Source organism: Marmota monax, unplaced genomic scaffold (assembly GCF_021218885.2).
Source record: "Marmota monax isolate L192 unplaced genomic scaffold, Marmota_monax_Labrador192_F-V1.1 WCK01_AAM20220418_F8-fsc00138, whole genome shotgun sequence".
In the NCBI taxonomy this organism is placed as follows: domain Eukaryota; kingdom Metazoa; phylum Chordata; class Mammalia; order Rodentia; family Sciuridae; genus Marmota; species Marmota monax.
In genome coordinates, this window is record NW_026692763.1 from 2,514,527 (window position 1) to 2,531,270 (window position 16,744).

General features: G+C 50.2%; 1 protein-coding gene across 3 annotated transcripts in view; it reads left to right on the forward strand.

Moving 5' to 3' along the window:
• The window catches only part of Abr (ABR activator of RhoGEF and GTPase), a 189,284-nt gene that overhangs the window by 87,361 nt on the left and 85,179 nt on the right, over positions 1 to 16,744 (forward strand). For all 3 annotated transcript variants that reach the window (XM_046446891.2, XM_058580071.1, XM_058580070.1), the window contains exon 2: positions 6,354 to 6,538. In XM_046446891.2, the coding sequence (XP_046302847.1) occupies positions 6,354 to 6,538 (185 nt within the window). The remainder of the gene's footprint in view (positions 1 to 6,353; positions 6,539 to 16,744) is intronic.

Here is a 16,744-nt window from a genome sequence, read left to right on the forward strand (position 1 = left end):
CTTTCTTTCGGGTATGTACAGACCTTTTTAGTTTTTTCCAAACATATAATACTGTATATTACTATTATCAATCTCATTTTTCCACTTAACAAGGTGGTATACATCATCCATATAATTTATTTATTTATTTACAGTGCTGGAGATTGAACCCAGGGGCACTTGACCACTGAACTGCATCCCTAACCCTTTCTATTTATTTTTAATTTTGAGACAGAGTCTCACTGAGTTGCCCAGGCTGGCCTTGAACTCGTGATCCTCCTACCCGGACCTCCCAAGTCACTAGGATTCCAGGCATATGCCACTATATCTGGCTATCATCCATATAGATTTTGTGTGTGTGTGCGTGTGTGGTGTGTGGGATTGAACCCAGGAACTCATGTGTGCCTACAAACCAAACTCTATTCCCAGCCCCATCCACATAATTTCTCTGGATTTCCTTCCTTCCTTCCTTCCTTCCTTCCAGAGATTTAGCCCAGGGGGCACTTGACCACTGAACTACATCCCCAACCCTTTTTATTTTTTTATTTTGAGACAAAGCCTTGTTAAGTTGCTAGGGCCTCGCATCCCCCGCCCCTGTCCCTGTCCTCTAGTCTAGTGATTTCCCTTTGATTTTCATGAGCCCCCCCCCAACACTTTTCTTTCCTTTTACCTCTCTAGGTTCCACATCCATCCATGTAATTTTATATATATATATATATATATATATATATATATATATATATATATATATATATATATGATGTAGAAGGACATAATACCTTTATTTCTTTATTTCTTTATTTTCACGTAGAACCGAGGATCAAACCCAGTGCCTCACACGTGCGGGGCAGGAGCTCTACCACTGAGCTGCAGCCCCAGCCCCACCTATGTAATTTTAAATGGCTGAATATTCATCTATCTCGGGGACTACCTTAATTTTCTCAACCAGTCCCCCTATAATGAATCATTCCTGTTGTTTTTAATATCTCATAATCATAAGCCGTCCTGTGATTAATAACCTTGTGATTTAATGTACATTTATAACCTGTGCGTTTATAACTAATGTCTTAGGACCCTGGTTGGGTTTTGCTGGGTTAAAACATGTTTGGACGATCACAGCTTTGATGCCAGCTACCAAATTAACTCTTGAAGAGTTGTATCAGTTGTACATATCCTCCAGGCATTTCTGAGTGAGTCTGTTCCTTGACAACTATAGGTATTATTATTTAATTTTTATTTAATTTTTTTTCTGGTGCTGGGAATTGAACTCACGCTGGACAAGGGCTCTGCCACTGAGCTACATCTCCAGCCCTTGTGGTTATATTGAAACCCTCACCGTTTTGTTTTTCTTTTTTTCTTTTCTTTTTTTTTTTTTGGTTCCAGGGATGGAACCCAGCGGTGCTTAACCACTGAGCTACCTCCCCAGCCCTTTTTATTTTTTATTTTGAGACAGGGCCTCGCTAAGTTGCTGAGGTTGGCCTTGACTCATGGTCCTGCTGCTTCAGCCTCCTAAGTCACTGGGAAACCATTGCCAATTTGATAGGGAAATTACAACAAAAAAGAAAGAGGGGAAGTAGTTTGCATTTTCTTTGTTTACAAGTGAGGTTCACATTTTTAAAATTGTAGTTTTCTTTTTAATTTTCTGTTCATATCCCTTGCTCATTTAGAAAGTTGAGGTTTTCACTTTTTCCCCTCACGGGTTTGTACAAGTGCTTTCCATACCCAGATATTGTTGTTTGAAGAACACAGGGGAAGTTGGTAGGAGAGAGTGCATCCAAGCAGAACTTGAAGGCTAAACAGGCTCTGAGCAGATGAACAAGGACTGAGTGGTATTCTAGCGCTGGAATAGCATGTGCAAATTCCCAGGGGTGGAAAGAGTGCTAGTGTTTGGGGACTGTATTCATTACCTAGTGCTGCCAAAACAGATGACCACAAAATTGGTGACTTAAAACAACAGAAATTTATTCTCCACACTCTGGAGGCCAGATGTGCTCAGTCAAGGGGTGGGCAGCCCCCTCTCAAGATTTCGGGGAGAATTCTTGCCTCTTCTGGCTTCTGACAGCTCCAGGTGTTCCTTGACCTGTGGCTGCTTCACCCCCATCTCCACGTGGCCTCCTCTGTGTTTATATCACTTCCCCTTCTGCTTCTCTGAAGGACAAGGGGATGTTTGGTCCCCACCCTGTTAATCTAAAATGACCTCAAGACACTGAACTTGATTATATCTAACAAGTCACATTCACAGGTTCCAGGGGTTAAGATTTGGATGTCTACTTTGGGGGTGCCACTACTTAACCCACTCTAGGAACTTAGAAGTCTTATAGGGCAGGAGTATATGACCCTGTAAAGTAGAGGCAGGTGCCAACCAACGGGCCCTGCATGGGGAGTTTGGTCGTGCCGTTGAAGTGCTCGGAGGACAGCTGAAGTTTGAACAGGGCAGAGCCGTGACCAGGTTTGCAGTCTGGCTGCTGCAGGGAGAGGGTTGGAATCATCCTCGTGGCAGTGGGTGAAGCTGGGAAGGAGAAGGGCGAGTGGGGTGCAGAAGATGAGCAGCAGGAAGGAGGAGGGACCCAGGGAGACTCCTCAGTTTCCTACTTGAGGGATCTTGTGTCTTAACTGCAGGAAAAGCTTGGGTTTGAGGTTCCTGAAGGGAAGGGGTCCAGGAAACCATCAGAGATGCATCTGCTGCCCAGATCGTTCCCTGGATTACAGGTATGCGCCACTGCACCTGGGTGGCGGCATATCATGAACGGAAGTCCAATATTCAGGGACTGCATAGATCTGAAGGGTACCATGAACTCTGATGAATGCGTCCATGGACTCCAAATTCCCCTCAATACACAGAACAGTTCCACCAGCCCAGAAAGCTCCCTTGTGCCTACTCGAGTCAGTTCTGTCCCTGCTCCATCCCCGGAAGCAACCATCATTTTGATTTTTTTTTTTTTTTCAACCACAAGTTAATTCTGTCTATTCTAGGACTTCATATAACAAAATACAGGATGTACTCTTTTGTGTCTGGTTTCTTTGACTTAGCATAATGTCTGTGAGAGTCACTTATGTTGTCTTTCCTTTTCGTTGATGAGTGCCATTCTATATAAGGATCTATAAGAAACGTCAAAATCTTTAAAGGAGTTGGGGCAGTGAAGGATTTCACCCCAGAGACTGAGAAGGAATAATGAAGGTAGTCGGGGAAAATTAAGTAACAGTGGTTTAAATCACATCAGCCTGTCCCCCGCTTACCCACACCTTCTTTCTCTCAAGTAAAAGCAGTCCAGAGGTAGAGCATCCTGGAGCAGAGATTCCTATCCTGTTCAGCTATCTTCAATGCCGGCTTCTATCCTCAAGGTCATCTTATGGTTCAATGTGGCTGCTAGAGCTCCAGCCATCCCACTTGCTTTCCATATTGACAACAGAAAGGAGGAATAATGGGGGTATTGGGGAATGTATTTCTTTTAGCAGCCTTTCTCAAAGTCCCACACATATCCATCTCATGATGAAGACACTTGATCACATGCTCCACACCATTAGGAAAAGTAGTCTTTTAACTAGCCACTGGGCACACTGCCATGCTGCTTCAAATACAGTGGGATTTCTGTTACCAAGAGGGAAACGCTTGTGATGGTCAGCCACTTCATCTGCCTTTTCTTTCTTTGGAGACCCAGTGGCTAAGCTGCAGTCCGCTTGGCATTCCCACCTGTGGCCTTGGTAGGCCGAAGCCTGTGCTTGGCTGGTTTCCTTCTTCTCCAGGGCTCCGGCTTTCTTGAAGCAGTGGTTTCTCAATCTTTTTCTGATTTCTCTTTCCTGGCAGGAGTCTCCTGGGCTCTCGGAATTTTATGGTGGGTAGGAAGGGAAGAGGAATGATCTAGGAACGCTTGCGGAGAGCTCTCTGGACCTTGTCCCATCCCGCCTGCCCCCGGTGCTGGCCCCCCACCCTTGGGCTCTCCTGTTCTCCTTTGCTCCATCTCTCCTGCCAGGAGGGCCGAGGAGGATTTCTCTCGAGTGAGCTTCAGAGGGGAAAGGATGGCTTGGAGGCAGCAGGCAGATCTGGATTCAGGGTCTTTCTGTGTCCTTAGGTCAATGTCTCTGAGACTCAGTTACTTTCTCTGTGAATTGGGGAAATAAGACCCTCACAGAGTGGTGGTTTGGTTGAAAAGAGCAGGAGACCCCTGGTGTGGTCTGCTGGAATCTGAACTCTGGGCCAGGCCAGGGTCCGCGGAGGCTCACCTCTCCCAGCCTTGACGCCAGCCTGGAGCCTGGTGGAGGAGAGATGGAGGTCGACCTGATATCTCGAGTCCCTCCTGAGCTTGCCTAAGTGAGCAGCTCTCTCCAGACAGCCAGGCCCCTCTCAGTGCCAAGCTCTGCAGACTGGATGCTGCCTCTTTCATTCCTCCTGTCCCTGGAAATGCCAGAGTCTGCTCACCTCCCGCCCACCCATGCCTTGTGGCCCGCAGGGCAGTGGGCCTGTTTCCTGAATATACGGCATCCACATCTGAGCGTCTGACTTATCATTAGGGCCTGTGGTTCTTCGCGTGCATGGCCTGTCTTGGGAAATAAACAGCCTGTGTTCCCTGACAGCTTAATAGGCCGTCAGCTTAGAGATCGGAGAGGACATCCGCAGCAGCAGGTGCAGTGAGCCTGGGGAAGCTCTCGGCTGCCAACAGGCCAGATTGGATTGAGTGTGGCCATGGCTAGGCGCCCTCGTGACCCATTGACACCATTCTTGGGCTGCTGGCTGCCCTGGGGCCGGTATGTTGTGACAGAGAAGGAGGAGCCAGGACCTTTTTGCAGAGAACTTGGCTTGCTAGGGCCCAGCTCAGACCTGAGACCTGAGACCGACGGTGCATTTCCTCTCATTCATTCTGGCCACGCACACTTGCCGAGAGCCTGCCGTGGGTTGGTCGTGGGTGCTGGGCACACAGCAATGGTTGAGACACCCAGTCCTGTCTCAGGGGCTCAGGGACAAACACGCAGGGCCAAAACAAGGACACCAGGATGCCATATGCTATAAGTGTGTGAGCTGGTTTGCCAGGAAGGACACGATGTCTGAGCAGACAATAGGACAAGCCCAGCCAGACCTCTCACCCCGCTGGACATGATCCCAAGATACGGGGCCACACCTCCCACCTAGAAGATGCTCAGGGACTATTTAACGAATGGATGTGGCTGCTGGGCAGTCCAGCATGAAGGAGAGACCACTGCTGACACTGAGGCTACTTGGGAGCCCAGGGAACAGACTGTGGTCTTTGCGGTCCCCCTATACACTACTGTGCCAGCTCCCGTTGTTCTCCAAAGGTTCTTAGCCCCTGCCCGGTGATGGGTTAGAGAGGAGTCCCCTCATCTCCAGAAGGTGGCCTCAGCCTGAGGAGACCCATCACCAGCCAGCTGAAGGCAGCACTGCCTGGCCTTGTCCCGGCCCCTCCATTCTGGGCTGATGGGATGCAAATAGGCAGAGGGGTAGTGGTTGGGGGAGTCGGAGACCCTCACCTGCTGCAGGAGAGACCCAGCTGGGGTGTGTGATGCAGGGGCCTCTCTGAGACTGCTGTGGTAGCCCTTTCAGTGCAAGGCCTGAGGGGCTGCCCTATCCCCTGATGGCCCAACCCTGGGTCCCCATGTGTGCGTGGGCTCTGGGGCTGGCAGCACTGAGAGGGTTAACACGGCTTGGCTTCCTGTTGTGTTCCCTTCCCTCCTCCTCTGAAGGAAGCCTACATTGGAATTATAGACATAAGTGCCGGCTTTTGAGGAGTCTGCTGCTCACCGTGTCCCTGCCAGGACTGGGCACAGCCCTCCCGCCCACGTCTGCCTGCCTTGGGCTCTGTCCTGCGCCCAGGGCCTGGGTTGGAGGGGTGAGGTCCCCCTTGAGCACACTTGCTGCACCCCTCCTCCCAAGCCTCCCTGGCCCCCCTGGAGGGATGGGACTCAGTGTACAAATGGTACCTGAGGAGGAGGGGCTGAGGAAGTGACATCGCTCGGCCCGCCCCCACTCCTTAGTCCCTATAAAAAGCAAAATGGTGACTCAGAGAGGAGAGTTGGAAGCGTCCTGCCTCCTGCTCCCACTGTTGATTTTTAGACGTGGAATTAGGCAGGAGGCAAAGGCAACAACAGCTCCAAATACGCGGCTGACATGCTATTAAGCGGGTGGCGACAGCAGAGCCGCTCCTCCCCGACTCCCAGCAGCCTGTGACCGAGCAGAGCCTGGTGCCTGCTGGCGCTTCCCCCTCCCCAGGCCCGGGCCCCCGCGCAGCCCCTGCCCCGGCCAGGTGTGCATGGTGCGGCCGGGGCCATGGCAGCCGGGGGCCGCCGCCGGCGCCCACTGCGCTACCAGTCCCTGGCAGCCCTCGTGGAGGACTCTCAGTGGCCTTTCCTGTTCCTTGTCTCAGACTTCAGCTACGGGGCCGACGACTACGACGCAGAGGGGCATGAGGAGCAGAAGGGGCCCCCCGAGGGCTCGGAGACCATGCCGTACATCGACGAGTCGCCCACCATGTCACCCCAGCTCAGCGCCCGCAGCCAGGGTGGCGGGGATGGCATCTCTCCCACTCCACCCGAGGGGCTGGCACCTGGGGTAGGTACACACCTGCTTTTCCTTTGGGATTTGGGGAGGGGAGCCTTCTGGGGAGGCTGGTAGAGCATCCTGGGCCTCCCGGCCATGCTCTGCTTGGGGCCAGACTGGGACCCCGTGTTCTAGGTGCTCCGGGCCTCTCATTCCATTGGGAACCGCTCTCCGGCTTCTGCTTTCCTCTCCCCCCACCTGCTGCTCTCTGCCACCCCTGCGCCTGTCTCCCCTCTAACATTGGCTTCCATACTTCCCAGACACCCGGTCCTCCTTCCTGTCTTTCCCTGGCAGTCTCTCTGCTTAGCAGGGTGGGGAGGGGGCTCCAGGAAGGACCAGACCCTTCTGTCCCAACCCAGGATGGACAGTGGCTGTATAGATGGCCTGTGGGTCGTGGATGTCCAGGTGCTGGCTCAGCCAAGCCAAGGCTGGTCTTGTGCTCCCTGCGGGGTAGAAAGAGCTGCTTCTGTGGTCTGGCCTGACCTGGAAGCCCCTCCAGCCCTGTGCTCTTCACTCAGGAAGGGAGAAAACCCTGGTGGGTGACCACCTCTCCTCTTGTCAACAGAGGCAGGAGTTCTCCCAAGAGAAGCGTTTTATAAGGAGTATTAAGCCTGTCCTCCAAGACAGGGCAAGGGGTAGGAATGTGTGAAGGGACACATAGTTGTAATTCATACTGTTGCTGGGATAGACTCTGGGCCCTGCTTGTGTGTGTGCCTCTGAGACACAGGAGCCAGCAAGACAGAGATTCCTCAGGGCTCTTTTTCTGGAGTTTGGGAGAAGAATCAAAGCTGTTTCTCTTGGTGGCATGTGTGTGTTTGGGGTGAGCTGTAGGAGTGCCTGGTCCTGCTGGATTCAGGCTTGTCCAGCTATGTTTTGTGGGAGTTCTTTTTCTTTTCTCTGAAGCCCCCAGAAGAGCAACGCTGAGAGACACGGTGTGATGCGTTTCCCTTCTCTGGGGCCTAGCACCCCCACTCCAGCTGGAGGCTGCCTGGACTCTACCATTCTGGAGAACCCCCTGCACAGGCTCTCACTCCCTCTTCACACACTGGGGTGGCTGTTATAGCCTTTGGCAACAAGGGCCTTGGCAACCAGCTTCCCACTTGGGGGAAGCCACATGGTTGCCATGGCAACAGAGGCCGAGGCAGAGCTCAGCGGCTGCCAGGCAGTACAAGTTTGGGCAGGGATGGTGGGGTGCAGGTGGGAGGCGGAGGGGGTGGGCAAGGGTGTTGGTCAGCTTCAGGCTCCCCCCAGCTAGCGTTCTGGGGTATTGTTCCTCCATTATTCCTAAGGAGAGGTGATGGGTTAGAGATAGCCATCTTGGACAGGCAGGGACAGGATTTGGTACCCCATGGAGAGGAAGGAATTCTGTGACCTGGACCCCAACCAAAGGGAAGGCAAGGGAGAACTCTTGTTCCCCATCTCTGCCTTCCAGTCTCAGGTGACTGCAGGGCTCAGAGATGCCTAGGCAGAGCCACAGCTATGGACAGTTGCGGGGAGATGCCCTGTAGCACCTCAGCACAAGGGCCAGGTCCTTGCTATACCCTTTCTGCCTTCCTCTCTGCCTCTCATCTCCCGTTCCTTCCTGGTGTTCATCCCACCCAGGCAGTCCTATGTTAGATTCCCTGGTGAAAAGTACTGTCTGGCACTTTCTCTAGTAAAACAGCTCACACCCGTCATGGGAAGCTGCCCCTACCGGGTTCTCTGAGGCTTGGGACTGTTAACTTTACTTTGTGGCTGCCCGTTTTGTTTGGTGGCTCATAAGGGAATAACCTAATTTGAGAACTTTGAAATGTAGAGTTGCTACAGAGTGACAATCCACTGAAGTGCGTGGGGCCTCTCATATTGATTTTGACATCTTTGACTAGAAGCCTCTACAAATAGGAGTAGGGAGCAATTTATCCAACTTGGGAATGGCAGGGAAAATTCCAGCCCCTGTGTTTCTGCCCTTTCCACTGTATCACTGGCCCCATCTAGTGGACACTGGAAGTATTGCTGTTTGTGTTGGGGTGTCTGGAGGGTGCCAGTATCTTTGCCTGAGTACTTGGGGATGTTTTGGTTTAAAAAAAAAAAAAGAAAGAAAAGAGAGTCAAGGTTTCTGCAACCTGGCTGATCTCATTTGGTCAGTCTTCCTTTTGGGAACTTGAGAACAGTGGGGACTTAGAGTCAAATCAGATATTCAGATATCTGGCCTCTGGCAGAGGCTGGCAGCTGAGCCTTCTACACCTGAATAGCAGTCAGCTCTCTCCTAGAAACTAAAGGATTGGTCTTTGTGTTAGTCAGGGTACCTCAGAGAAATATAAACTGTATGGTGTGTGTGTGTACACATAAATATATATGAAGAGATTTACTAGAAGGAATTGACTTATGTGATTATGGAGACTGAGAAGTCCCAGTCTCTACAGTGGATTGCTTGAGACCCAGGAGAGTTAATGTGTAGTTCTGATCTAAGTCCAGAGGCATAAGAACCTGGAGAGCCAACGGCAGAAATTCCAGTCTGAAAGCCAGTGGACTTGTCGTCCAAGAACAGCTGATGTTTCAATCCAGGTCCAATGGCCAGAAAAGACCAGTGCCCCAGCTCTAGCAGTCGAGTAGGAAGAGTTTCCTCTTACTCAGCTTTTTGTTCTACTTGGGTTTTCAGTGGATTGTATGAGGCCCACTCACACTGATGAGGGTAATTGGCTTTACCCAGTCTGCAGTTTTAAATATTAATCTCATCTAGAAATACCATCACAGACATACTCAGAATTTTGTTAAGACATATATCTGGGCACCCTGTGGTTCATTCAAGTTGACACATAAATTCAGCAATCACAGTCTTACTCTCAGCAGCCCTAAGAATGGAAAGAACTTAAATTTTAGAAAGACAAAAATCTCCCTAGCTGTGAGACATTGCACCAGTGTCGTAATACCACTCAGCCTCAGTTTCTTCATCTCTAAATAGCACTGACTACCCCAAGGGCTGTTGAGAGGATGGCCCAGGGCATTGAGTCTGGCTTACTGTCATGCTCAGCCCTTGGTGACTGAGGTCTGTGAGGCTTTTCTTATCGGCTTTTAGAGATGTGGGGAACCAGGAGCATTGCAAGAAATCTGCTTTTGCAGCCCACCTCTGGGGTTGGGTCCCTCCTGTCACATGTGGTAGCCCCAGATGAAGCAAAGCCTCTGGTGTTGACAGATATATATTCTCACTTCCCAACATGCCTTACTCTGCTGCTCTCATCTTAGTTTGAGCCCACAGAGGTATGGAATGAACCCTAAAACCCAGCCCTTCAGATATTCCCCAGGCCTAGGTTGAGCAGAGCATGCTGGCACAGGATCAAGGTCACAGACCACCAATGGTTCAGTTTAACTGGGATTGCCACGTTGCATACTGGGAAGGAGTAGTGCGGACTGTAGCTCAGCTGACAAGTAGGGGGCTTAGGTTCCCCAGCCAGGACCACAATCTTGCTCCCCATAGGCCATAAACTCCTGTCTCCCCTCTAGGGAGGTATAGAAAAAGGACCACAGGCAAAGAGAAGACCTAGGTTCTGTCCCTCCTCTACCACTTTGTAGCTTTGTGACCTTAGGGAGGTTCTTCGCCCTCGCTGAGCTCCATCTGTGAAGATCCTGAGCATTTCCTCCCTCCTGACCTCAGACAGCAGTCACGAGTTTTCCATGAGACGGTGTTAGCAGAATGCTTTGTAAATTGTAAAGTCTGTTCATGGTTCAGACTCCAGCTGGCAGGAGACGCCACAGATAAGGATGAAGGTGAGTTGACACCATTACTGTTATCCTTCTCCTCTTCCCCCATCTCTTCCTCATCATCATCACAGCTGCAGAGCTTGTGGTCTCATTTAAGGTCTATGATGGCCCAATGACGTATGTGCTCTATCTCCATTTTACGGTGGAGGAAACTGAGTCTCAGAGAGGAGACATCATTGTCTGAGACCACACAGCCAGGGAGCTAGAGCTTTACTTAAGCTTGGGTCCTTGTGGTGCTGCAGTCGGAATGGTGCTGCCAGGTCCTGCTCAGATGCCCACCCCTTCCCTGTGAAGCTTTTATAACTCACTGCTGGCCTCCTTGCTGTCTGGGAGGTGTACATAGTTACTTGTGGGATGCATCGGCTATTATGAGATTGGCAGCCCCAATCCCTGATCATCTCTGTGGGCCCCATCGACAGCTCAGGTACTTAGAGGCTCTTAAATGGTGCTTGGAATTGAACCATTTGGTTCTGGGTGACCAAGAAGGAGGAAGAGAGGGTAAGGGCAATCTTGGGACAAAGCTGGGAAGAATCACTGGCTTCTCCCTACTTCCCCAGTCCTCTCCTGAGGGCTTAGGGGTTGGAGTTGCAAAGGAAACAGGTTGTTTCCAAGTGAATGGGGGAGCCAGATGGAGAGCGGCAGCTTCTGAGCTTGCACCCCACTCTCCTGCCTTCATGTTCTGTCCCAGGCCTGGTGAGGTGGCTAAGGGATGGCCACGGTGGAGGCAGACATGCTGTCAGCTCGCCTGCCTCCTTGACTGGGTAACCTTGCTCCCCATTTCTCCCCTGCTATAAAGAAGAGGTTACTAACTGGCTCCCACATGCCAGGTGCTCTGCGAGGGGCCCCGTGGGCTTCATTGCTACCCAACACCTTCAGCCTCTGGGGGAGTTCCACTGTTTTATCCATGAACAAATTCAAGGGCAGGGTGGGAAAGAACTAAGTCGGAAGTAGGCAGATAACACGCTTGAGTTTTGATCCTCGGTCTCCTTCCTAGATCTCTCTCCCTGTCCTCTCCAGGCCACCCCTCACTGCTTTTTCCACCTAGCTCTGCCTTGATCACCCCTCCAGGGTATCTCCCCTGATGGACCCACCTGGCTGCCCAGCTGATCCTGGTGGCTCTCGCATCCTGTCTGGACCCTTCCCTGCTAGTGTGCTGGGGTCCTAGTTCATTAATGTATTTCACATCCGCCAATCAGGCTACTTAGAAAGCAGCAATTATCCAGGTACCATAGATAAGAGGATGGGTCCAACAAGATGCGTTCTCTGCCCTTGAGGTCCTGAAGTCTTTGGAGAGACAGGGAGAGAGACAGAATGTGTTGGACCCAAATAATCACACCAACATGGTGTTAAATTGCCCCCTAAAACAAGTGTCTTGAAAGCCTGGGGTGTTCAGCCACCCAGAGGTGAGACACCTGGGGGCAGAAGCTGGACCACCCAGGTGCACAAGGGCGACAGGGAATCAGCAGGCTCTTACCCCAGAGACTATTTTCTGTCATTGTGACCTGGCTTCTCCACTCCTCAGTGTTAACAAGGGCAGAGTGTTTTTCTTTCACGTGGAAGATGTTCTTGTTGACCTCCTGCCCAGCATGGTGATGGGCCATTAGCCTCCATCTGGAGGGACACAGGGAGTCCTCACCCTCTGGCCTGTGTGGCAGAAAGAAGAGTAAAAATGCAAATACTTCCATGGCACTTTCTTTTTTTTAAATATTTTTTTTAGTTGTCATTGGACCTTTATTTATTTATTTATATGTGGTGCTGAGAATCAAACCCAGTGCCTTACACATGCTAGGCGAGCGCCCTACCACTGAGCCACATCCCCAGCCTCCCCATGGCACTTTCTAATTGCCAGGCACTGCTGTCGGGCTTCGTAACTATGAGCTCATTTGGTCCTCAGCACCAGCTTGTGAGGTGGGCACCATTCTCGCTCCTTTTACGTACGTGGAAACTAGGGCGCAGGGAGGCTACACAGCCTCATCAGGGTTGGGGTACTGGTAACCACCCCGCTCTGGGTCTTCTCCAGAATGTGAGCCCAAGCGCCCTTGTTTTACCTCTATCTGGCCATGTGACTTTTGGCAGCTCATTGAGACTCTGTCCCCTTAGCTGTCAATGGAATTAAATACCTCCTGGGGAGCTAGCTGAGTTTGAACCCTGCCTGGGATGTGAACCCCAGCTCTCTCATGGGCTTCTAGCTCTGACTACCCTTGGTCCTTCCCCATCCTGCTCTGGTCCCATCAAGGATGGCTCAATATTCCTGCTGGGCGAAAGCCCTTCTGGGGAGTGTCACCCTGGGGAACTCAAGGGAAAGAGAGAGACACCAAGGAAAGAGCCCAGTGTCTGGGAAGGGGGTTGTTGTAGTTAGCTTTTTTTTTTTTTTTCCCCCTACCTCTGTGACCAAAAGACCTGACACGAACAATTTTAGAGAAGGAAAAGTTTATTTGGTGCTTACGGATCCAGACGTCTCAGTCCATAGCTGACTCCATTGCTCTGATCCCAAGATGAGGCAGAATATCAAGGTAGAAGAGTATGAAGGAGCTTGGTGCGATAGTGCACCCCTGTGATCCCAGCTGCTCTGGAGGCTGAGGCAGGAGGATCGGAGTTCAGAGCCAGCCTCAGCAAATTAGCAGGGCCTTAGCAACTTGGAGAGACACTGTCTCTAAATAAAATATAGAAAGAGCTGGGGTTGTGGCTCCGTGGTTAAGCACCCCTGGATTCAATCCTGGTGCCAAAAAAGAAAAAAAAGAAAGAAAAAGAAGAGTATGAAGGAGGAAAAACAGCTCAGGACATTACAATCAGGAAGAGCTCTGCTCACCAGGGATAAAATATATTCCCTAAAGGCACACCCTGGGCACCCCTCCTGCAGCCACACCTTACCTGCCTATAGTTACCACCCAGTTAATCCATTCAAGTGGATTTTTGCACTGATTTGGTTAAGCTCTTACATTATTTCACCATAACAAGGGTTTAGACTTGATCTGAGCCATCTCCCACGTAGGTAGCATGTGCCCTCCCTCCCTGTCCCCTCATAGAGAGCGTGTTCCCTTGAAGCTCTACGCACCCCCTTGCTGGACACTGACCCCTGTCAGGATCTGTGCACTGAGGAGGAAAGGTAGAGCCAGGAAACAGACAGCGAAGGGCTCGGCTCACTGGGTTTGGCCTTACAAATATTCACCTGACTCCTTCCTCAGAGCCCGGCTTCTGGTTTTGAAGTGCATCTCAAGCAGGGGTTATAATCTGGAAAGGGCCAGACAATCCTTTGTTATGAGGGGTCCGTCTGCACATTGTAGGCTCTGCACATTGTAGGCTGTTGAGCAGCGTCCCTGACCTCTCCCCACTCAATGCCAGTAGCATCCTCAAGTTAAGTTGTAACATTAAAAAATGTATCCAGGGCCAGACACAGTGGCACACACCTATAATTCCACTGACTTGGGAGGGAGGCTGAGGCAGAAGGATTGCAACTTTGAGGCCAGCTTCAAGGATTTAGTGAGACCCTGTCTAAAAATAAAAATGAAAACTGAGTAACACATACCTGTAATCCCAGCAGCTTGTGAGGCTGAGGCAGGAGGATCGTGAGTTCAAAGCCAGCCTCAGCAACTTAGCAAGGCTGTAAGCAACTCACTGAGACCCTATCTCTAAATAAAATATAAAAAAGGGCTGGGGTTATGGCTCAATGGTTAAGCACCCCTGGGTTCAATCCCCAGTACCAAAAAATAAAAAATAAATACATTTTAAAAAAATGGACTGGAGATGCAGCTCAATGGTAGAATACCCCTGAGTTCAATCCCTAGTCCATAAATCAATAAGTAAGATTTAAAAATTCAAAATGAGTGGGAATGTAGCTCGGTGGTAGAGTACCCCTGGGTTCACTCCCAGAACAAACAAACAAACAAACAAACAAAAATCGGAAGAAGAAGAAGGTATCCAGACATTGCCAAATTCCTCCTGGAGGTTGAAAATCACCACTGACTCAGAACTGTGGCTCTAAAAGGAGGTTAGAAAGCGAAGTGTCTAGAACAGCTGTTTAGGGCAGGGGCTCCCCACCCCCATTCCTACCCCCACTGCTGGCCCAGGACATTTGGCATTTACTAAATGGAAAAAGATGGTTCTGAGAAAAGACTTAAGTGAATGGAAATGGCCCCATAGGGCTCACAGGGCAAGGTGAGGTGCCACTAGGGAAGATAGATCCAAGTGTTCAGGTACCTATGAACCCAGGTATGTGATATAGGATCCCAGGGCCACTCCCCACCCCCAGCCTAGTAGGGGTGTGTGCCAGCAAGTGGCTGGGGCTGGGGTGGGGAGACTGCTGACTGCATGCCCCTCCATACTGGCATTTGAATGAGGTGGACACTACCCAATTAAAATAAAAGTATCTTGGGTTGCCCTGGAGGACAGGATGAGAATAGAGTTACTGGGAGGCAAGAGCTGAGTACATTAACACCTCAAACTAGGTTTTCAGCTGCTGGAACTGTCCAGCAACAAGATAAGTAATGAGTTTCCTGTCCTTGGAAGGATTCAAGCAGAGGCTGGGGACTGAAGGTAGAGAGGAGATTCCTTCATTGTTAGTGGATTTTTATTATTTTATTTTATTTTTAGTTGTAGATGGATACAATACCTTTATTTATTTATTTTTTATGTGGTGCTGAGGATCCAACCTAGTGCCTCACATGTGCTAAGCAAGTGCTCTACCACTGAGCCACAAACCCAGCCCCTTTTATTCTATGTTTTTGGTACCAGGGATTGAACCCCGGGGTGCTTAACCACTGAGCCACATCCCCAGCCCTTTTTTATTTTTTATTCTGAGACAAGGTCCCACTAAGTTGCTGAGGCTGGGCTCAAAGCTGCAATCCTCCTGCTTCAGCCTCCCAAGTTGCTGGGATTACAAAAGTGCTCTGTCACCATGCCATGTCTTTTGAGTTCCCTTTAGCCCTAGGATCCCCCTTTATATGACTGTTCCATGAGAGCTATCATCTAACCTGAGCCCCTTGATTTAGCTTTGTGGGCAACCCCTCGCCTTGCCCTGTAAGCCTCCTGGTATTGTTTCCACTCACTAAGAGTTTCTGAGCACCCACCTTTTTGAGGTGGCAGTATTGGGGCTTGCACCCAGGGGCACTTTACCATGGAGCTACATCTCACCAGCCCTTTAATTTAATTTTATTATTTTTTTTGAGACAGGACCTCACTAAGTTGCTGAGATTGTCCTTGAACTTGCCATCCCTGTGCCTCAGCCTCCTGAGTTACTGGGAATAGAGGTGTGTACTGGCTCCAGCACCCACTTTTTACAATATACTGTTTCGGGTGCTGTGGGGAATTAATATGATCAAGGGATTCACACATACAAAAAAAAAAACAAAACAAACTCCTATATTTTTTTGTTAAACCCTTTTTATTTTTCCTTTTGTTCTTTCTTTTTTTGAAGTGCTGGGTATTGAACTCAGGTCTGTGCGTATGCTAAGCACATGCTCTACCACTGAACTACACCCCCTAGCCCCAAATTCCTTTATTTCCAGGTCCTCTGAGCAACAGCCTTGAGAGAGATAAATACCCAAAGGGAGGGAGGGGATCTTGCAGAAGGTAGCCTTGAGAGTGGGTTATGCTCTTCTGGGGCACTGATCCAGAAGAATATGCTAGGTAAGGGAGCTGTGTACCTTCTGGAATGTGGGAAAGCCACTGGAGGTTTTGGGAAAGGAGAATGGTCTGGTTTGGGGGAGTGGAGGGGCACTGGGTTCATTGGAACACTTAAGAGGTGAGTCTGAGTGGGCTGGGAGCCCCTCTTCTGTATTTTTCCAACACACAGCACCTTCCAAAGAAGAGGGGGAACAGCTGGAGCTAGCTGAGGGCTTACCACACTCCCAGCACCACCCCGTGTGCACCAGACCCTACAGGATCCTAGGATTGGTGCTATGATTATCCCCACTTAACAGATAAGGATGCCTTGCCCAGAGTTACAGATCTGGCAGGGGTTTTGTTTTGGTTTGGGTTCTGTTTTTTTTTTTTTTTTTTTTTTGTACTAGGGGTGCTTTACCTCTGAGTCACATCCCCAGCCCTTTTTTAATTTTTTATTTTGAAACAGGGTCTCATTAAATTGCTTAGGGTCTTGCCAGCTTGTTGAGGCTGGCCTCAGACTTGTGGTCCTCCTGCCTTAGCCTCCTGAGTTGCTTAGATTATACTCACACAGTGTTCTATAACAGAGAAAGGGAAGGCAGAGGAGGGATCAAGGTTAGGAGGATAGTGACTCTGGTGCTATCTGCAGCTGTAGTGACTCTCCCTGCCTGGCACTGGCCTCTCATTGACCCAAGATCTACTGAACTCCAAAAGTTTGGAGTGGGGCTTGAGCTTCTGCCAAGAAAGAGCCAGGGACAGGCCAGGAGGAGGGAGAAAGTGCTTCAGGCCAAGAGAACTGCAACCAGTGGAGCCCGGAGGTGGGAATGTGCCTGGCCCTTCCAGAGTTTCTTGTCTGGAGTGTGACCGCCTGAGTCATCAGCC